At 37.7% G+C, this 21,807-nt stretch overlaps 1 protein-coding gene across 1 annotated transcript in view; it reads right to left on the bottom strand.

The window, feature by feature from the left end:
- Positions 1–304: 304 nt before the first annotated feature.
- Positions 305–21,807, bottom strand: part of LOC101873032 (golgin subfamily B member 1-like) — a 45,912-nt gene continuing 24,409 nt past the window's right edge. The window contains exons 21-30 of the mRNA XM_031053545.2: positions 21,679–21,783; positions 10,617–21,404; positions 10,194–10,345; positions 7,992–8,151; positions 6,335–6,487; positions 4,756–4,923; positions 3,447–3,544; positions 2,955–3,089; positions 2,000–2,114; positions 305–1,182 (exon numbers count right to left, since the gene is read on the bottom strand). Coding sequence (XP_030909405.2) covers positions 1,024–1,182; positions 2,000–2,114; positions 2,955–3,089; positions 3,447–3,544; positions 4,756–4,923; positions 6,335–6,487; positions 7,992–8,151; positions 10,194–10,345; positions 10,617–21,404; positions 21,679–21,783 — 12,033 coding nt within the window. The 3' untranslated portion in view covers positions 305–1,023. The remainder of the gene's footprint in view (positions 1,183–1,999; positions 2,115–2,954; positions 3,090–3,446; positions 3,545–4,755; positions 4,924–6,334; positions 6,488–7,991; positions 8,152–10,193; positions 10,346–10,616; positions 21,405–21,678; positions 21,784–21,807) is intronic.

The following is a 21,807-nucleotide window of genomic DNA, read 5'->3' as shown; positions in this document are numbered from 1 at the left end:
AATTTGAATGAGAGAAATATTTGTGGGGTTTCAGGGAAAACTGTAACAAAACATGGACATATTAATATGCAATACATAACACCATTAGCTGTCTACAGCAACCAAATGTAAATCCTGCTTTCTACAGCCTCTTGGTTGAAAATATATCCTTTATTCATTTGTACTTTGAAGCCCAAACGTGTAAAATATGTCAGGCTGAATTTCATGTGTTGAGCAGCTGAGTAATTCTGCTCCAAAGACCAGCAGTAACTAAACCCACCAAGACAAATTAAAGTGAATTTAAACAACCAAAAAATCACAAGAAAAAAAATACAGAAATTGCACCTTTAACCAACAGTAAAGAAATGTAAGAAGTTGAAGACATTTCTTCATGTCATCTCAATTCTGAATCTTTTAATCATTGGCTTGCTTCCTTACCACACACGTATCTGCACACCTTACCATAGCCATTACAAACTGTACAGCCACAGAACAACCTTCTTCATTCTTTTATTTTCAGCCAGAAAATAAAACCCCAAACCAAACAACACCCAAACAAAAAAATTAAATCAAAAATCCAGTAGTTCTTCCTTTATTGCACTCTATAAAACTCCTTGTTATAATCAAGAAGCCAGTGAACAGTAATAGCTGAATATTCCTTTAAAATTTATAGTTTTAACTCTTAAAATAAAATTTATATAGAAAAGATATCATTTACAACCCATTCAGTAGTAATCAATCATTATGTACTCACAAACAATATTAAATAACTTGTATGCAGCAGTTTCTTTATAGGGCAGAGAGAAATCTTTTCCCCTTAGCAAATATAATATTCCACTGGTAAAGAGTGATTCAAGTCAACTTTGGAGCAACTGTGATATACACACATTTCTGCTTAGAAGCTCAAGATTCATGTAGTGTAACAAGAATATATACAACTGTGTCCAGTGCATAGCTTAACAGCAGCATGTGAAGAGTCTATAATCTTGAATTGGCACACCATTACCTACAGGAAAGTAAGCTACCCAAGAAAATGCAGTGTATTCAGAGAACACCCGTGAGGCACAGTAAAACAACAAGATGTAGTGTAACCAGGTATGTGAGGAATAAATAGCGGGATTTTGCTCTGGAGGTCAGCAGCTTAGAACAGTAAAGACTTCGCCCTCGAAGCCATCTTCGGATGGAAAGGGCTCCTCCTTTCATCTGGTTAGGAAACAAAAAGCATCCAGTAAGTATTCATGAATACAGATGAAAGGAAGCTCCACTGTAACTTGGATTTCTGAGCCACTCTAAACCTTTTGCCTCTGGTGCAGCAATGGGTACCAAAGCACAGGCTGTAAGCAGAAATGATTTAAAGGCAAAATATATTATGCAACATAAATCATTTAAAGGAAATAAAAGGGGAAAGGAATGGACAGAAGGTATTTGTGTATTATGTAATTACATACATACACTAGAGATGAAAATGCATAATTATATGCATACACATTTTATTTAATGGCCACACGTGCAATATTAATATGGTTACTCATGTTTTAATTTGGACAGATGTAATATACTCTGTGGCATGGATTTGTGTGTATTTCATTCACCATCCACAACTCAAACAGAAAAAAATTTAAGACATTTTTACAGTAAGATGTAGTTTCAGCAGTAGTTTACTACTCAGAATAGATGCCTCTATGGCCCATATATCCCCATGATACTAACAGGATAAAAGAGTACTTCACATCTTTTCAGAGACAAGGCAGATTAGGCAAGCAGCTGCTTCATGCCTGTGTTTATGTGTAGAGGACAAGCCCAGATCAGTGACTTCCAATCATGCAGAAGGGAAATCTGCACTCCCAAGAATGAATGACAGTTGAAACAAAGATATAGTGGAGGGAACACATCAAAAACAAAGGGGTAGCATGAGACAGGTGTGCTGTTATCAATCTAGCCTGCAAATACCAGCACACAATATGCACACCTCTGTTAAGTAGCTTATAACACAAGGGTTTAAGAGCTTTCATTCACTTACCTTTCGCACAACAACATGTTCACTGGGATTGATGATTAAGGCTTCCCTTTCCTCCTCTGCTTCCATCTGAACAGTGTATTCACTAGGTACAGACCTGTAACTGCTTACTTCAAATCTAAAAATAAGGGGAGACAGTGGAGTACCGATTTACCTCCTCTTTTAAAGTACTGAATTCACATCAGAAACATTGTTTTGTATACATACATTACTAGGGCAAGGTCCCCACAAAAAGCAGGAAGACTTAGTTTATGTTGCCAGGTCTTTTTCACTCTCTACTTACAATCTACTTTCAAGGTGGCTTACTTATTCAGAATAACCCACATCACCACTAGCTGATTAAATAGTGATTTTCATATGATGGCAACAGTGAACACTTTATGTAGGCAGGTGGATAATGGTATTTCGACTCTAACCTGTGGTTGTGCTAAAGCTGTTATATTTGAGGCTTTTTTCTAAATTGGAAGAAAATAAATACCCCTGACTACTGAGTCCAATACCTGAGGCCATAGAGTTAAACCTAGCTTTTTAACACAGTCTCCATTGCTTCATGTAGCACGGACTCACAAGCAGGTTCTATTAGTTGTTTGTTCTATTTGTTCTGTTAGTTGCTTAGAAATCTAACACCTCTAGGAAAACCTACCAGTAATCTCTCTAAAAACAAAAGGCAAACAAAAAAATCTGACCCTTCTTTTTTCCAGTTTTGTAGTAGGCTTTGCATTTACTCCAGACATAGTGTAAATGAAAACCTTACCATGCATTCTTCCAAGGGGAAGCAGAGGTGAAAGATGGCTTTGGCACTCAGAACATGCAAGTTATTTCATACCCACATAAGGTTTTAATGCAGCAATCTAACTGTCACACACTCAAAAGTGTAAGGAAAGCAGTAATTACATTTTGCAGTCACTCTTCTTTCAGAAGGAAAAACACCATGTTTTAACAACCAGGAGTATTTTACCTGTTACTTCGCTCCTCGGAGAGCCCAAGAGCTTCTTCTGCAGCTTCTCTCCTCCTCTTCTCTTCTGACAGTGTTTCTGTCAGCTGCGTGAGTGCCTGCTGCACTGAATCATACTGTTGCTCAGTCTCTGCAAGCCTGTGACAAAATGAAACGTGAGATCAGCATCTGATGTACTTAAAGAATTACTTGTTTGTTCTTTTTTTATTAAGGAATGCTCTTTTTTGTGATACTTAATTATCTTTAATTAGATATTGAAATTTAATTAGATATTGAAATAGTCACCAATAAGTGAGTATATTTACAAAACCAAACCACAAATAAAAGCAGATTATAACAATTCAAAAGTACAACTATGATCCATCTAATCCACTGTAAATCCACTTCTTTCCCTTTTCCCCCAAAATGTCTTAGAGGGATAGAAAAGCATTACTTTTGCACTCACAACACAGCTGTCAGGAAAACAATATTGCTAATACATGTCTCAATCCTGACCTTTTTCTGAGTTCATTAAGCTCCATATTGTCTACTTCAACAATAACTGCAGATCTTTCCCGTGGCGCTCCAGGGGGAACTTCTGCTCTAGTTTCATCCTAGGAAATATTAAAGGGGGAAAAAGAAAAACCAGTCACCATTTTTCTAACTGCTAAGAATCTTTGTTTCAATTAAAGAAGCCATAAGCACCATGAAGCTGTGGCACAAACCCCTCCTTGTGCCATTTAACCTTTTCATTTCTGGAGCTGCAATCTTCCAAACCTGTTTTCTAACTGAAAGCTGATGAAGAATAATATCTGTGTGTGCTGCAGGACTTGAAGGATACATGCATGCTGCACAGCAAAGCAAGCTCTGAAGTGGAAGAAATGCATCTACACATCCAGATAACATAGCATTGACTGCAGTTGCATAAGAAATGCAGCTATTCATTTCCAGATTTTCCTCTGATCATCTCCAAATGCTCAGAGGCTCCTCTGCTCTGAAGACAGGCTGAGAGAGCTGGGCTTGTTCAGCCTGAAGAAAAGGTGGCTCTGGGGAGAGCCCTTAGAGCAGCTACCAGTGCCTAAAGGGGCAAACAAGAAAGGTGGAGAGGGGCTTTTACAAGGGCATGTAGTGACAGGACACACAGAGAATGGCTTTAAGATGAAAGAAGTTAAATCTAGATTAGACATTAGGAAGAAGTTCTTCCCTGTAAGGGTGCTGAGGCGCTGGCACAGGTTTTCCCAGAGAAGCTGTGGCTGCCCCATCCCTGGCAGCATCCAAGGCCACACTGGATAGGGCTTGGAGCAAACTGGTCTAGTGGAAGGTGGCCCTGCCAGTGGCAGGGGATTGGCACTGGATGAGCTTTAAGGTCCCTTTCAACCCAAACCACTCTGTGATCTATTTTTTATTTGACAGTTGTTCTTCAGGTTTATTTCTCTTTATGGAAGAGTAAAGGTTGTTTTATATTGTATCTATATAATATTTTAGGGTACTATATTGATTGTTACTGAATAACCAAGGCAGTAGATCAATTAAAAAAAGATGGTACTTCAAAACAAGATGAAACATAAACCATGTATAAACAGCTCCCTTAAATGAAAACTCAAAACCAGCTTTACAACAATAAAGACATGTATTTCCAGCACATCATGGTCTTTACAGTCCCTTCCAACCCAAACCAGTCCATGATTCTATGATCATGGACTAGCAAAAGTACTGAATCGGTACAACAGAAAGTATTTACTTCATTTTTTAGCATGAAAACAAGAAAAGCATAAGCATAGGAGGAAAAAGAACCAACTAAACCCACTTCCATATATTTTGTTACCTGAACAGTGCCTTGGAAAGATGTCACTTGCATTGTTTGATACTCTCTCTCCAGTCTTAAGTAACGATTTTGCAAGTCAGTGTAACGAAGCTGGTTATCTCTTAGAGTCTGTGAAAGAGTCTTCAGCTGGGCAGACAAGACAGCATTCTCTTCTGTTGACTGCACAACCTGAAAGAAATGAACATTTAAATAAATAAAATTTAGCAATGATTTCCTCCTGGAAGTTACAACAGATTTGAGACCTGCTGTTGGACACAAGTGTGTACTAGTTTCAAAATTGCGTTGACTTCCAGTATCTGAAGGGGGCATACAAGGATGTTGGAGAGGGACTCTTCATCAGGGACTGTAGTGATAACAGAAGGGGTAACAAGTTCAACTGAACCAGGGGAATTTCAGGCTAGATATAAGGAAAAAGTTCCTTACTGTGAGGGTGGTGAGGCACTGGAATGGATTGCCCAAAGAATTGGTAAATGCTCCATCTCTGGCAGTGGTTCAAGGCCAGGCTGGACAGAGCCTTGGGTGCCATGGTTCACTGTGAGGTGTTCCTGCCCATGGCAGTGGGGTTGGAACCAGACAAACTTAAGATCCTTTCCAACCCAAACTATTCTGTCATTCTATGATTCTGTGACTTTTCAGTAATATTTACCTCAATACTTTATGGACAGTGGAAATAATAAAACCTGAGTATTGATTTCCCCTGTCACCAATATGCCCAAAACAAAAACTCAGGATTTTAAATCCTTCCTCCATGTGTTTGCTATGCTATCACCAACTGGCAAAACACAGTATATGTAGTTGCTACTTCAGGATAACATATAAAGCCAAATAAGGCTGACAGTATAAACATGTTCACCAGGCAGTCCAGGAATGCTCAACAGTGAGTTTTCATATATTTTCAAAAACCAGACCATAATAGGGGTATCATTATCCAAACACCTTCACTTGTAGGAGCCTGAGATTTCTATACTGTTTTGAAGTTTGGTTAAATTGGTTATTAGGTTTATAAGATGTTTGAGTGAAGGACTGAAAACAGACACAATGACAGATGAAAGGTAAACCTACTTCACTTGGAATACCAGGCTACACAAAGAGAGAAACATTAAGGGAATTTCCAAGAACATTTACAAACAAAACTGAACGCAAATACATTCTGTGCACATGGACACACACACACTCTGACTGTCTTAACACCCACCAGAGCGATCATAAAATTTCTAAGGAAAAATATGGTCTGAGATAGCAAACATCTTGTTCCAACAAAGACAGACATCTGCTTGTCTATAATGAAAATTCCTCTATTTTGAGCAGAAGTTCAGCATTGCCACATCGATGTCTTTCAGAATACAGATTCAATAAACCTTTCTCAGCCAAAGAACAAGTCAGGAAAGCCTGACAGAAAGACAATACTGACGTTTAGTTTGCAATTTCTAGTCTGAGCCAACAGGGTTGTTTTTGAAGAATCTAAGTTTTAAAGATTAACTTTCAACCATACAGGACACCGTCAGTTTAGCAATGTTTCTGTGTTGACACCAGATAAAATTCATATGAGGTATTTAGGATCACAACTGTTCTAAGTTACCTTTGAATTCATCTGCTGGAAATGCAGATCCTTCTGGTGTATCTCCTGAAGGCAGCGCTGCAGTTCATTCTGGAGCTGATTCTTTTCAGCTAAGATACGTTTGGTTTCCTCTGGTGTAGCTGCACTTCCAGCAAGGGAGACAGTTTCTAAAGCCTTAAAAAACATCAGCACATTCAGGGAAAATGGTACAGGAGTTCTCTAAATAATATAAAACTCCAACACTAAATATATATATGACTACATAATAATTTCCTATTCACAAGATCATGTCCCTCTCCCAAGTTAGTACCACATTTGCAAGAGACTTTATATATATTAAACTCCCCCCATGTTCTACATTATATATATTTAAAAAACCCTTAGTTTTCGACCTAAATACTTCAACTTACAGAAGAAAAAAACAATTTAAATTACCTTGAAAGGCAACCCAACTTAATTTTTAAATTTGCAAACTGAGTGAAGCACACAAAAAAAGGGTGTGTGTGTGTGTGGAATACAAAGAGGCAGACGAATACAAAACACCTCTCAAACTAATAGTATATGGTAGTCATGACTCATAGAAGAATAGCTATTTTGTAAATATGAATTTAAAGCTGAAAGTCCATTTTGAAAAGAAAAATAACCCACCCAAATTTATCATTGATTCACAGCTTTGGACTTCTTAATCTCTGGCAGTTCTATTTATTAATATTGCTCTCCAATAATGGAGGGATGGGTGCAATCTCTAATGCTTTACGAGATCTGTTTTCCTATGCAATCATGAAATGAAGACTTCTACCACTTAGGATGTTCCATAACCCAACATTACTGTTCAATAGCTTTTATTAGAATCATAGAACAGTTTGGGTTGGAAAGGACCTTAAGATCATCCAGTTTCAACCCCCCTGCCATGGGCAGGGACACTTCAAACTAAACCATGGCACCCAAGGCTCTGTCCAGCCTGGCCTTGAACACTGCCAGGGATGGAGCATTCACAACTTCATTATTTTCATCACAGAAAATGAACTGCATGTGAGACACAAACTCGACCAACTAAAATGTTTTTAATAAAATAAAAAGGAATATGGTTTACTTCCTTCACTTATGTGTCTCTATTTATCAGCACTTAGTCTGCTGCTGAAGCATTTTGTGGGTTTTTCCCCCCAACTTCTTCCTATTATATTCTGGATTCAAGTCATCTGAGATAGTAACTTAAAAAGTTATTTAAGTAATCTACTACCAACTCAGCAACAAGCAAATAAAATTACCTTAAAATGTAACCACAGCAAAGTTACTCCTTTTTGACTATGAAACCATTACTGGTTTACGACCTTCACATTTGCTTCACAACCATCCCATTTCTTTATGAAGGTGCTTTCCACTTTTTTAATCATTAAATTACACATCAGTGTGTTCCCTCCCTTATTTTATCAATGCCTGAGAAACTCATTATTTTTCTTTGTTTAAAAGAAGCTGACCAATGTATCAGACTGCATTAAAAAGTGATTTTAACAACTCATTTGCTTGGAATAGTTCCAATTTACTGATTTCAGCCCAGGCAACACTGACATACATTCCATACTTTACTATCATGTCCTTCTGAGAAGCAAGCTGCAAACTTAATACAATAAATTGATGGAAGTAGATTTGTGCCTCCTGCTACATTTCATTTGTTTACCTGGACTGGATAATTGCTGCCAGCAGAGACTGATTTCTTCACAATCATGTCTTGTTGTAGCTTCTGTAGTTGTGCAATCTGTTGGTCCTTCTCAGCAACTGTGATTTGACATTGATTTCGCAGAGCCTGAGACTCTGAGAGCAGAAGGTCTTTTTCCATTCTGAACATAAAATATTAGACAAAATATTAAATGTTAAATGATGATATATGTACAAAATTCAAGAAAAATGATAAAGCTGTACTTACTGTTATTTCTGAAATAAATAATGGTATTTTCAAAGCATTATATTCAAATATGGAGCACTATATGTGCGTGACCAGCAGGTTGAAGGAGGCGATCCTGCCCCTCTACTCTGCTCTCGTGAGACCTCACTTGGAGTATTGTGTGCAGTTCTGGTGTCCTCAACATAAAAAGGACATGAAACTGTTGGAACAATCCAGAGGAGACCACGAGGATGATCAGGGGACTGGAGCACCTCCCATATGAAGACAGGCTGAGAAAGCTGGGGCTGTTCAGCCTGGAGAAGAGAAGGCTGCGTGGAGACCTCAGAGCAGCCTTCCATTATCTGAAGGGGGCCTACAGGAATGCTGGAGAGGAACTATTCATTAGGGACTGTAGTGATAGGACAAGGGGTAACAGGTTGAAACTTAAACAGCAGAGGTTTAGACTGGATATAAGGAAGAAATTCTTTACTGTTAGGGTGCTGAGGCACTGGAATGGGTTGCCCAGGGAGGTAGTGAATGCTCCATCCCTGGCAGTGTTCAAGACCAGGTTGGATGAACCCTTGGGTGCCATGGTTTAGTGTGAGGTGTCCCTGCCCATGGCAGGGGGGTTGGAAGTGGATGATCTTAAGGTCCTTTCCAACCTTAACTATTCTATGATTCTATGATTCTATAATTCTCAAATCATACTTCAATTTAGATCTGCTGAAAAAAAGGTCAGAAAATAAAAGCTAGAAAGTGCTAACATCACATTTTCTTTGTTGGCTTGGAGACAAGAGAAGTTCATTGGCTGCAAAGACACTAATATTTGTTAATGCAATAAATACTTCAGCTAGTTAAAGAATAAGGTTGTTCAACAAAGCAGCTCTAGGTCACAATTGTGCAGGGTGCTGCTCAAGGCAGCCAGTCACCCTTACTGTAAGCACACACGCTTGGAAAGGAATACCCCTTGACTCAGAACACTGAAACAAACAAGCATACCACATCTCCAGAATCTGCTGTCATGCACAGGCAATGTCTCAAAGGGCATAAAAGCAATTTAAATCCTTTGCATTCAATTTAAGACAAGGTTGGGGAAAAAAAAGGGAAAAAGACTGTTAATGCTGTTCATTGGTTAAGTCTACATGTTTAAAATGCAGTTTGAATATTTCATGCTAACTTGCTCACATTTGTGAAGGTAAATCTGGAGCTGGCCTTTTGATCTACAACCCCACCCCTAAAAAGTTCTAGCATAAACCAGGTATTATCTACACAGACTTTAATTACAGATCTAGAAATTACTCTATGGATAGTAAAATGCAGTAAGGCACTAGGATGCTAACTACTGGCCTCAAATTCAGACAAGGAATATTCATTGAACCGATCGCAAGATGTTAAAAGCTTGAACAAGAGTCTAAACCTCCACTGAGTGCCACTTAAAAATGCCTACTGCCTTCTCTGAAGCAGCCCTTATGAGTCATTCACAGTTATTAAGCCCAAGGTGTCACATTATTTGTCAAAGATGATGCCAGAACAGTGCTGAATCTACAAAACTAATGCTCAAATGTGAAATTACTTTAATTTTCAGTATGCTATTGGGACACATGTGTAACACCTCAGACATCTTTTAAAATAGAGAAATTTGGGGGAGGAAATATCCAGCCATATCAATTGTTACTTTGAGAAGAGAACATGATACCAAGCACTGAAATAAGATTCATAAACTATAGTTCCATGTCACCAACAGAAGAAAAAACATTTCATTAAGACTGTTTGAAACTTGACAAAAACCAGGGGACCATTACATAAAGATACAAGGATAACCACCAACAGACAACCCTGTAGAAATCGAATTTGGAGATTTCACACATTACAGAAATATTTTTATCCTACTTCCTGCTAAATTATACATAATTTGGGGTTTGTATCAGTTTTATGTCAGGTTCTGAAGTCACCAAAGAATTCTAAACAAGAGCCACATGTACTATTTAACATTTATACCTTAATCCAGCAAGCTCATTCTGGTATGATGCAATCTCTCGTTCAGTTTCTGCCTGGAAGGCTTTTGTCTGATGCAATGCCTTCTCCAAATCATCAACCTTGGTCTTCAGTTTTGATATTTCAACAGCTGCAAGGCTGGCTCCTTCTTTAGCCTATGTTTAATGAACATGATTAGTGAACAGGAACAAAAAAACAGTCTGGTTGAAGTTTTAGTAGTGCTAGAATTCCAATTACAGAATGATGTTTTTTCACCATTTGCTCCTGTTTAACAGCATAATTACCTAAACTCCCCAAATTGTAAGCATGTGTTTCTAATCCCACAATGTTTTCCTAGCACTCACATAATGTACAAAACTAAACTCCAAAAACCATGTTTCTAAGCATTCTCTGCATTAAGAAATACATTACAAAATGAAAACTTACCAACTTTCCCCTATTGTTCTGAGGTATATCCAAATTACTTTTAAGAGAATTTAGCTCACTGATGCTGTTGCAACCAATGGGAAATGAAGCTGTGCCCTGTTTTGTTTCAGAAGTTACCTTCTGATTGCCGAGTTCCTGCAGCAATTTGTCTCGGTCATCCTGAAGACTGGCCATAGCCTTGGAAAATGCTTCAATCTGGTGAACATAACTGCCACACTCAGCTGAGAGCCTGCTAACCTCCATATCTCGACTGACTAACGTCCTACAGAGCTTTTCAATTTCAGCAGCAATCTGATCAAGTGTAACCTTATCTGCAGCATCAAAAATAGCCCGATTCAGAAGAGAATTTTCTTTGAGCATAGTGACAAGATGTGATTTAAAGCCATCCAATTCAGCTTCAAGTTCATCTCCTTTCTTTTTTTCAGTCTGGAGATCAGATGTGTATTTGCTTTGAAGTACCTTTAAGTCTTCTATTATCCTATCTCTATCATTTTGCAGAGCACTCATTGCTTTCCCAAAGGCCTCGTTTTGGGACCTCAGCTCACTATTTTGAGACTGAACTTCAAGCATCATCTTTGTTGGAAAAGCATCAGGTTCATCCCCATGTTCAAGTGTCAGAAGAGTCTTACTGTATTCCTTATCTGCACCCTTAGTATTTCTGCCTCTTGATTTCTGGAGTTCTTGAAGATTTTCTCCATCCTGTCCATTTGATACACATTCCTGATTCTGAACACTACCACTAGTTACCAGCTTCTCTCCAGATTTGGACACAAGCTTCTGTTTATTTAGTGATGCAATTAAAGATTCTAAATCATTCACTTTAGACACCAATTTCTTATTTTCATGTTCCAAAGATACAGCAGTATCCTTCTGCAGTTCACTGGAAAGCTGCATTTCTTTTATTTGTTTTTGAAGATCATATTTTTCTTGTTCAAGGCTTTTAATACAATCCAATTTCTGCTTAAGTAAGTCTTTAAGCTGATGGTCTTTCAGAGATAAAACTTGGTTAAGATCTTCCCTATACTTTATCAGCTGTGCGCTTAGCATTGCGTTTTCAGAATGCAGATCATCGATCTGATTAAGAAGCACCCTCAATTCTTCTTTCAAAGCATTATTCTCACTTGCATTGCCAACTATAAGGTTGTCCCTCTGATTCAAGACATCTTGGTGAAGATGTTCCAGCTCTTTGTATTTAGTAAATAGATCATCCCGATCATTCTGAAGAGATGACATTGATTTTTTCAAGGCATCTATTTCACTGGCAATTGCAGCCTTATCTTGACCTGCTTTGTCTGCTTTCACCTGGAGACTTCTCAATTCATTTTCCATCCTCTGACAGGACTGCTCAGACTGTTGCCTCTCCAGCTGCAAAGACTTTAACTGAAGTTCATACTCTTGGATTTGTTTTCTGTGTTGAGTCTGTACCTGACTAAGATAGTCAGAGATTTCATCACCTTTTGAAGAAATGAGTAAGGAAATTTCCTTGTCTTTATTATTTAGCATGACCTTCATTTGCTCAGAAATGGTAATCTGCTTTTGCAATTCAGCATTTAGTTTTTCCTTCTCAGCTAGAAGCTGTTGCAATTCTTGCTCCTGTCTGGTAAAATTACTTTCCAGCACTTTTATCTCTTTTCCTGCACTTTTACTGTTCTCTATAAGATGATGAAGAGAATTATTTTCTTTAAGGAGTGCTTGGAAAGCTTCTTCTTTGGACTGAAGAACACTCTCCAGTTCTTGCTGCCTGTTCAGAAATGCTGCATTTTCTTCCTTTATTCTGCAGAGCTCTTCATGGCGTTGTCTATCAACAGATTTTTGCCTCAAATACAATTCATCCTTTGTTTCCTCTACCACAGAATATTTGATATTCAGTTCTTGAATCTGAGTGATCTTCTCTTTCAATTCATCTTGTAAAGATATTATTCTTTTATTACTGTCCTCTACCTGTTTCTCTTTCTTTTGGATGATCTCTTTGAACTGCATTTCCCAGGTTTTCATTTCAGTGATTACCCTGTCCCGGTCATCCTGAAGAGAGGACATACACTTTGTAAAAGCAGCTAATCGTGCCAAAGCTGCATTCAAATCTGCTTGAAGTTTCTTGTTTTCAGAATCCTTCATGTTAATTTCCTCTTGCAAACCATGAATCTCACTAAGTGCTCTATCTTTTTCTCTCTCAAGGGCACCGTGTCTTTCCTCTAGATTCAAAAAGTCTCTTTTGTGAACCAATTTTAACTGCTGAAGATTAAATTCCAATTGTCTCTCATATTCCCTCTTTTGAATTTGTAGTTCATCATCTTTTTTCTTAAGTTCTTTTCTCCAATTTAGATTCTCATCTGTGAGCCTGTTCACTTCATTCTTTGACTGATCCAATAAGCTCACCTGGGAGGAAAGCTTTCCCTCAAGATGCCGTATTTCTTCATTGGACTTTGCAAGCTTCTCTGACATATTGCTTAAGTCCTTTTCGCATTTTTCACTTCTTGCCTGTGACAGTTTCACAGATCTTTCCAAATCCAGGATCAGCTCCTGGAACATTATAGAATCCTTTTGCAAATGGTTGATCTCCTGCTGTTTCTCCTTTAACAGTTCTTGCAATTCTTTTGTTTTGTTTTTACTTCCATTATTATCCCTCTGAGCACTTTTCACTTTCTCCTCAAATATTTTTACAAGATGTAACTGCTGTTCTTCTTTTTCTCTGATCACATTACACTTTTCTGCCTTTAATTCTTCCAGCTGCTGTAACAGCAAGTTATTCTGTACTTGTGCCAATTTCATTCTGTCAGTAAGATGATCAACCTTTTTGACGTGATTAAGCAATTCTGTCTCAAGAAATTCTCTTTCATTCTTTACTTTGTAAGAACTTTCTTGTACATTCTCTAGTTCTTCCTGTAGGAGACATTTGTCATCCTCTAAAATCTTAACTTTTTCATTCAAGCTAACAATTTCTTGGGTAAGCCTTTGACATTCCATGTCCAGCTTTGTTAGACAGTGATCTTTGTGGTCCAAAGACTTTTCAGTTTCTTTTGCCTTTTCTGAAATTACATTTCTTTCTTGTTCTAAGACAAACACGTCTTGCTCTTTTTCAGAGAGTTTATCTTTTAACTCATTAATGTCCTTTAATAATGATTCGTTCTCCAATAACGCCTCACTGATTTTAGATTGCGTATCATTCTGGTGCACTTCCATTTGAACTTGGAGCTCTCCCAAAGCTGCTTTAGTTACAGTGATGTTGTTCTGAAGGATGTAATTTTCATTCTGAATTTTCTCTAAAGCCTGCTTTAAGTTTTCAGAAGTTTGTTTCAGCTGCTCATTTTCCTCCATTAGCTGATGATTCTGTTTGGTGAGTTCATGAAGACGATCTTGGTGCTCTTGCATCCTTGCCTCTTGCTCACGTATCTGCCTTTCTGCTTTACTTTGTAACTCGTCAACTTCCATTTTCTTGGATTCTCCAAGTTGTTTCAGCTGATTCTTAATAACCTCATTTTCATCAATAAGTTTTTGTAAATGCTTCTCAAGAGCTTCCTTCTCAGATTCTCCTTCCCTCAGTCTTTGAATAGCCTCTTGCTTCTCTTTTCTACTGAGATCAATAACTTGCCTCATATCTGCTATTTTACTACTGATATTCTCGTACGCCTGAAGAAGTGATTCATACTCCTGTTTTAATTCACTATGTTTAGCCTTCCATCCTGTTAATTCAACTGTCTGAGAATCTTTTAAGGTATTTAGTTGGAAAGAAAAGGCCTCTTTTTCCTGAACTATAGTCTCCATGGTCGATTTAAGACTTTCACAAGCTGCAGTGAGGTTTTCGTTTTCAGTCAGCAATCTGGCATTTTCAGAAGCAAGGCGCTCCTCTTCAGACAATGAAGAAACAGTACTTAAACTTTGTTTGTCTCTACCAAGCTCTAACAAGTGTTCAAGCATCCCTGTTTTGTTCACCAGTTCTTCTCTTTCCAACATCAGCTTATCAAGCTGGTCTTTTAGACATTTATTTTCCCTCAGGGCTTCTTTACGTGATATTAAAGCTGCCTGTAATTTTCTCTGAAGGAGCTCTCTGGTCTTCTCTTCTGTTACAGTTCTTTGCTCTTGTGGTTTAGAATCATTTGCATTTGCAGTTTTTGCCAGTGGCTCTTCAACCACCTGCATTTGTTTTTGGATTTGACATTCTGTTGCTTCTCTCACTTTAGTTTTGCCAGAGCAAGCAGTCTCTGATAGTTGGAAATAGGCGCTTTTACCCTGCAACTTTCCTTGCTCGGTATCATCATCTTCCTTCAGCTCTTTGGACGGCACCACAGGTCTGCTCATCTCAGCCTTCTCACGCAGCACGCACAGCTCTGTCAGAAGTTTTTTGTTTTCTTCACTGAAATGTTTTACCTCCTTTTTCATATTCATTAGTTCCAAATCAGACTTTTCTAAACAACTGAGTAGTTTTTCTTTTTCACTCTTCACTTCTTCAAGTGCTGTTTTGTAATGGAGGGCTTCTTCTTGGCCTTCCTTTATAGTTTTGTTTAACAATTCCTTTTCCAGATCAAATTTATCTTTGAAATCCGTAAGCGAACAATGCAATGCTGCTATTTCCTCATTCTTTTCTCCAACCTCCTTCTTCGCTTCACTTTGCAATTTCTGCAGTTTCTCCTGGCTCATCTTATAATCCTCTTCACTTTTTTTAATCAGTGCTTCCTTCTCGTTATTCACACGCTCAAGCTCTGTCTTAATGTCTATAGCTTCAGCCTCATACACTTTCAGCTTCTTCTGCAGATGCTTTATGTCCTCCAACAAGCTGCCCTCACATTGTTCCTGCTGCAAGTTGACAGTTTCTTCTCTTTCATCACCAAATTCAATGGGTATTTTTCTCAACTCTTTCCTTAACATTTCTGTTTCCTCCTGAAGTTTTGCATAATTATTTCGCAGCTCTATTAACTCGGTGTCTTTATTTGCCACCAAAGGCATGTCTTCTGACTCTTTAAAGGATGCAACCTGAATGCTGCCTGGTTTGTTGGATTCTTCTTCTCCCATCACTGCCTTAGATGAAGCCAGCTCTTTCACAAGGGGGTACCCTAAGTGATTCAAGTCAAGTTCTTTACATTGTGTTTGAAGAACTTCCCAGAGTGCTTTATGTTCTAGTTTCAGTTGCTCAAGTTGCTTTTTTTGTTCATCAAAATCTGCTGCAAGTTTAATGTGCTCTTTCCTTTCTTTCTGAAATGTCTTCCTATCTTCTTCCATGACCAGAAGCTCCCTCTGTAAGGCTTCTTTTTCTTTTAATTGATTCATTATATTAATGTCAATATTGGCATCCAGGCACTTCTTTCTGTCCCCTGCACTTAAACCAGGCTCTTCTGCACTGCAATCTTTCAACAATTCTTCCTTCTTAACTTCAGACTTCACCTTTTCAAGAGCTAAGAGCAGCTGAGAACGTTCCTCTTCATACACACTTGTTTTTTCATCAAGCATAGACTGCATATGAGCAAGCACACGGTCCTTCTCTTCTAGAGACTTTAGGTTCTGCTCACATGTATTTTGTTTGTCAGCAATGACATCATTTAGTTCTGCAATCTTGTCCTTAAGTTCCTTTAAATAAGAAGCCTTAGAAGACAAAACGTCAGTCAAATCACTTATTTTGGCATCTTTTTCTAAAAGTTGTTGCTTCAAAGTTCCAAGATGAGACTCAAATTCTTTCTTTTGTACTTCAACTACTTTCAGCTTCTCTGTTAACTCATTAACTTCCTTCAACAGCTCCTCTGCTTTTCTTTGCTCTTTTTCTATTTCTTCCTGACCACTCTTTTCTAGTTTTCCAACTTTTTGCATTAGATCTCTTCTTATTATCAATGCTGCTTGAAGTTTCTTTTTAAGATTCTCTTTTTCCTTGCCCATTTTCTCAAGATTAAATTGCATCTGCTCTTTCTCATGCATTAAATCTTTAAACACAGCTTCTCGACTGCTTAATGTAACCTGACTATGTTCCAGTTTTTTCTTACAGTCCTCAAGTTCCTGCAATGCTCGGGTTAGCTCTCCTACAGAACTATTATGGACAGCTTCAAGATCTTGCAGTTTGGTATTTAACATATTTCTTTCCTCAGAAAAATTCAGCATTTCATTAGACAATGATTCCATGATCTGAGTAACAGAACAGTCCTTTTCTTTCAGTTGCTGGCTTAGGCCAGAAACTAAATCCTTCTGCTGATTTACCTGGGAAGTTAAGTTTTCAATGAGTTGATCTTTTTCTCTCATTTCTTCAAGGAGACTGGCTACTTTTTTACCTTCAATGTGCAGTTTTTCTTGACTGGTTCTTACTATTTCTTCTGATTTATTTATCTTGTCTTGAAGAAATTCAACCTGCTTATTTACTTCTGCAAAAGATTCTTTGCTTTCTTGCAGGAGAGACTGCTGTTTACATAATGCTTCCTTCACTGTGACCATTTCTTTTGACAGGCATTCAATTTCAGACTCATATTTGCCCTTCATCTTCTCAATATCATTCTGAAGCAACTCCTTCTGCTTCTCAAGTGACTGCACACTTTTTAATTCCTCTTTCATGGTGTCTATCTCTTTCTGTTTTTCTAAAAGCACCAGTTGCAACTGTTCTCCTTCTGTTTCTTTGCTCAAAATAGTGGTTATCAGAGTGGAGAATTTTTCCAACTGAGTTTTACTATCAGTTAGCTGCAGTTCAGAATCTGAAGCCTGTGCTGCCTTTTCTTTACATAAAAGCCTACTACTAAGTAACGGAGATAAGCTTTGAGTTAGTTCCTTGTTTATAAGCTCCAGCTCTTGCTGCAAAGACTGGATTTTGCTATCCTTTGATTCCATTTCACTTTCTAAAGTGCTCAATTGCTCAGCAAGATTATTGTTTTGTAAAGTTGCCCTATCAAGTTCAGCCACCCATTTGCTTTCTGACTCAAGTAGACTTTGTTCTAGAGTTCTAAACTTAAGTTCTAGTTTAGAAAGTTCTTCACCTTTCAGACTGACCTGCATCTGTAACTTCTCTTTTTCAGTCTTCATCTGCAGTTTGACAGCATCTATCTGCATTCTTGAATAATTCTCACTGGTTTCTAGTTTTTCATTGACTTCTTGGAGCTCCTCCAATTTCTTTTGCAAACCATTTTGAGAGGCAGTAAGTTGTGTGTTTTCGGCCATCAGTTTATTCACATCTTCTTGTAATAGATTTTTTTCTTTCTCTAAAGCCTCTACCTGACATTGCAGACCAGCTATGAAAAGTGCTTTGTCATGGCAGTCCTGGGATGATTTGGAATTTACATTGTCCAACTCTAACTTCAAACGCACTATGTTATCTGCCTGTTCAGTGCACTTTACACGCAGAGACTCCACAGACAGTTCTTTCTGCTGCACTTGTTCTCCCCATGTACTTATTTGGTCTAGTGCTTTTTGGTGTTCATTTTTAAGAGAGTCAAGTTCAGCAGTGACAGAATCAATTTTCTTCTGATTAATACCAAGTTTTTCATTCTTTTCCTGAATTTCCTCTGTCAGGTTTTTCATGGCTGCATCACTTTTCTCTAGTTTTTCTCTGAGAACCTCTATCTCATTAGAAAGAACATTAACGTTGCTTTCTGCCAACTGTATACTGGCATCTTTCTCCTTTAAAGTATTACGCAGTCCAGCAATAACTTCTTCTTTTTGGCCAAGAGCTGCATTCAACTCAGTTCTTAGTTCATTCTGTGCTTCAATTTTCTCCTGAAGAGATAAAAAGGCATTTTCTTTCTCACGGATTAGTTCTTTAGATTTTTGTAGTTCTTGTGTTAGTTCATGTACCTGATTTTGGAGCTCAGAAATTGTAACTCTCTTCTCGTCATCTCCCTTTGCTTTCTCCTTCAGAGTTTTGAGGAGACTGTCATTTTCCTTAAGAGATGATTCCTTTTCTGATAATGATTGGTCCATCTCAATTACTAAATTCTTCTGATGTTGTATTTCTCTTTGTAAAGTCACTTTTGCTTCCTGCAGCTCTACCACCTGTTTCTTTAAAACCTCACATTCATTCTCTTTCCCTTGAAGCTGTGTCTTTAAATTCTCACTGAATAATGAAATATTATTGATGGCAAATTCTTTTTCTGAAACAAGCACTTTCAATTGTTCTGCTTCAGAGGCTAAAAGCTTTAACTGCTTCTCCTGCAAAACAGAAGATTCCTGTACTTCAGAAAGCTGGGCTTTTAAACTGATGTATTCATCTAACTTTTGTTTTAAACATTCATCCTTTTGTATAATTGAATTGTTTAATTGGGATGATTTTTCTGTTGCATTTCTAAGCTGACACTGCAGGTCAGAAATAACCTCCATATTCTCAGACAGTTGAACCCTAAGTACATTAGACTCCTCAGATTTATCTTTTAATAATTGTAATTCTTGGCCTTGCTTCTTAAATTCATTTTCTTTTTCCTGCACTGTTTGTCTAAGTTGGGTGGTTTCAGAACCTAGGGCTTGTATTTGGTTTTGCAGATCGGTAATGATTTGCATGTATTGCCCTTCTCCTGCCTGTTTACTATCTTTCATTTGCTGAATCAAAGCCTCCTTTTCAGAAAGGAGAGCTTCTTTTTCTTCAGAGACAATTTTTAAGTTTTCTTTTTCAATCACCAGGCCATCAATTTGGTCCTTCAGTTCTAAAATATTATGACTTTGTTGGGATAAGTGTGAAGTTAGAGCAGCTATTTCATCTGACTTTTTCATGACCATAACATTAACCATTTCAATGTCTACTTTCAACTTGTCATTTTCTAGAGCTGCTGTTTGTGCCTGTTGCCTTGCTGAAGTAATTTCAGACTGTTGTTGTACCAACTGTGACTGAAGAAATTCACACTCATGTGACTTTGTGCTCAGTAAGCTTGCAAAGTCCTCCTTTTCATGCCTAAGCTGATCTACTTCTTTGCTTAAGAGCTGCAGCTGATTCTTTAATGCTGTACTTTCTTCCATGTTTTCAGAAACTTGCTTGTGCAACTTTTCAAGTTCTGAACCCTGATTTTTCACAGTCAGGTCTCTTTCCTCTACCAAATGTGATAACTTTGTTTTTACATCCTTAAGATTTTTAACTTCATCCTGCAACTCTACAATACACAGCTTACTCTCTTCCATTTCCTTACATAATGAATCATTTTGAAGGGTTTTCTCTTGTAGAGACCTCTTTGCAGTTTCAAAATCCAAAGTTAGGCTTCGATTTTGTTCCTGCAGTAGTAAATTCTTTTCCTTACTATGGCTGAGCTCTTGGATCAGGCTACTGCATTCAGATAATTTATTATTTAATATTTCTTCTGTTTTTATTTCTTTGTCTCTAGTATCCTTCAGCTGAATGAGAAGTGATTGCATTTGCTCCTGCAACTGTTGTGTCTGTTCCTTGCTTTCAAACAACTGATCAGTTAGCACATTACATTCCTTTGTTTTCTCCTGCAGCTGTTCTGCAACTGAATTCTCTTTTTGCTGGGCAAGCACTGAAAGTTGTTCAATCTCTTTTGCCAGAGTGTTTTTATCACAGTTTAGTAGTGAAAGAGATTTTTCGTACTCAGCAGTGCTAATGGATAACTTATTCTCTATTTCTGTCACAGACTGGATTTTCTTTAACAATTCACACTCTTTTACATCCAGGAGTTTGGACAAATCCTCCTTTTCACTGATCAGCTGTTCCATCTCTTTCTCTAAAATATCGATAATTTTTTTCAGGCATTCATTTGCTTTTATTTGCTCTGCCAGTTTTCCCTCTTTCTCTTCAAGATCTGCCTGCAATTGCTTATTAGCTGAAGCTTTCTCCTGTGCCTCCATTTCCAGTTTGTTTATCTGTTTATGTATTTCATTTAATTGGTTATTAAGCTCTTTGCAGCATGCCTCTTTGGCTTTCAGTTCTCCAGTTAATTTAAGTTTAGTCTCTTCATTTTGCTGCTCCATAACCCCAAGCTTCTTCTCTAATGAAATAATGAACTCTCGTTTCTCTTGTAGCTCTTTTTGAATTGTTTCCTGATGTTCAGTATGGTCTACAAGCTTCCTAGACAACTCAGTCAACTCTTCATCTTTTCTAGCATTTTCCAAAACCAGTTTGTTGTATGAATCTTTAATTGATTTTAACTCATTTTCAAGTGTCTGTGCTTTACTCTCTTTCTCTTTAAGCAAATCATTCCATTTTTCCTTTAGAGTATTGCTTTCCTCAAGCTGAGATTTCAAATGCTCAGTTTCTTTTCTTTGTTTATTCTCAGTTTCCTGTAGCTTTTCAGATGATTTACTAATTTGCTCTTTCAGCAAAGTAATTTGTGACTCACACTCTGCTAGTTTGTTATGGTATGCAACACTGTTGGCCTTGATTTCAGAACGGAGATCCTTAATTGTAAGGCTGTTCTCACTGCTTTGTCTTATTAATTCCTCATTTTCTTTGGTTTTAGCTTCATTCTCAACTCTGATTCTTTCGAGCTCTAGTCTCATTGTATTACTCTGCTCAGAAAGGATAGATATCTGCAGGCTTGCATCTCTTACGTCAGCTGTTTGTACTTCTTTCAGTAAATGAGTTTCCCTTTCAGCCTTTGATAAAGCCTCTTCCATGCCTCGGATTTCTTCCTCTTTGCATTGCACCTGATGCTTCAGGATGATAACCTGTTCAGAATACTCCGTCATATTCATAGACAGCATAGACATCTCCCTGTCTTTTTCTGCCAGTGCTTCTTTAAGATTATCAATTTCTCTTTCACATTTCTGGAGATCTTGAATAAGTTGAGATCTTTCCTCTAAGTGGCTTGTGTTCAATTTGTCAAGCTCTTCATTGGTCTGGTCCAGATCCAGCTGCATCGACTCTACCATGCCATCTTGCTTCAAAGTCTAAACATCAAAAGAATAATGTTACAAGAATATTTCAAAGTTATGTTAGAGGGAGAATGAAAGTTACACTCCACATGTGGAATGAGCATTTAAAGTAAACAATCTGTACCTTACTGTATACTCACAAGATAACCATGTTATTCTTTAGGCTGTTTCAGCATACAGAAAGCTTAGTGTATGAAATTTTAACCAGTTGATGCTGTTATTTTACTGACATTTAAATAGGCTGTGTCAAAAGAACATAACATTTCTTCTCTTCATTTTAATGAATTACCTTTTCCTTCAGTGTGGCAACTTTTTCTGTTAGATCACTGATGATTGTTTTCTGCTCAGTGTTCTCCACTTCATACACACTGCATTTCTTTAAGGCTTCATTCAGCTTGGTGTTAAAAATAAAAGGCAA

The sequence above is a fragment of the Melopsittacus undulatus genome, chromosome 4, assembly GCF_012275295.1.
Source record: "Melopsittacus undulatus isolate bMelUnd1 chromosome 4, bMelUnd1.mat.Z, whole genome shotgun sequence".
NCBI classification, from domain to species: domain Eukaryota; kingdom Metazoa; phylum Chordata; class Aves; order Psittaciformes; family Psittaculidae; genus Melopsittacus; species Melopsittacus undulatus.
Note: the sequence above shows the minus strand (reverse complement) of the source record. Positions and strands in the feature narration are given on the sequence as shown.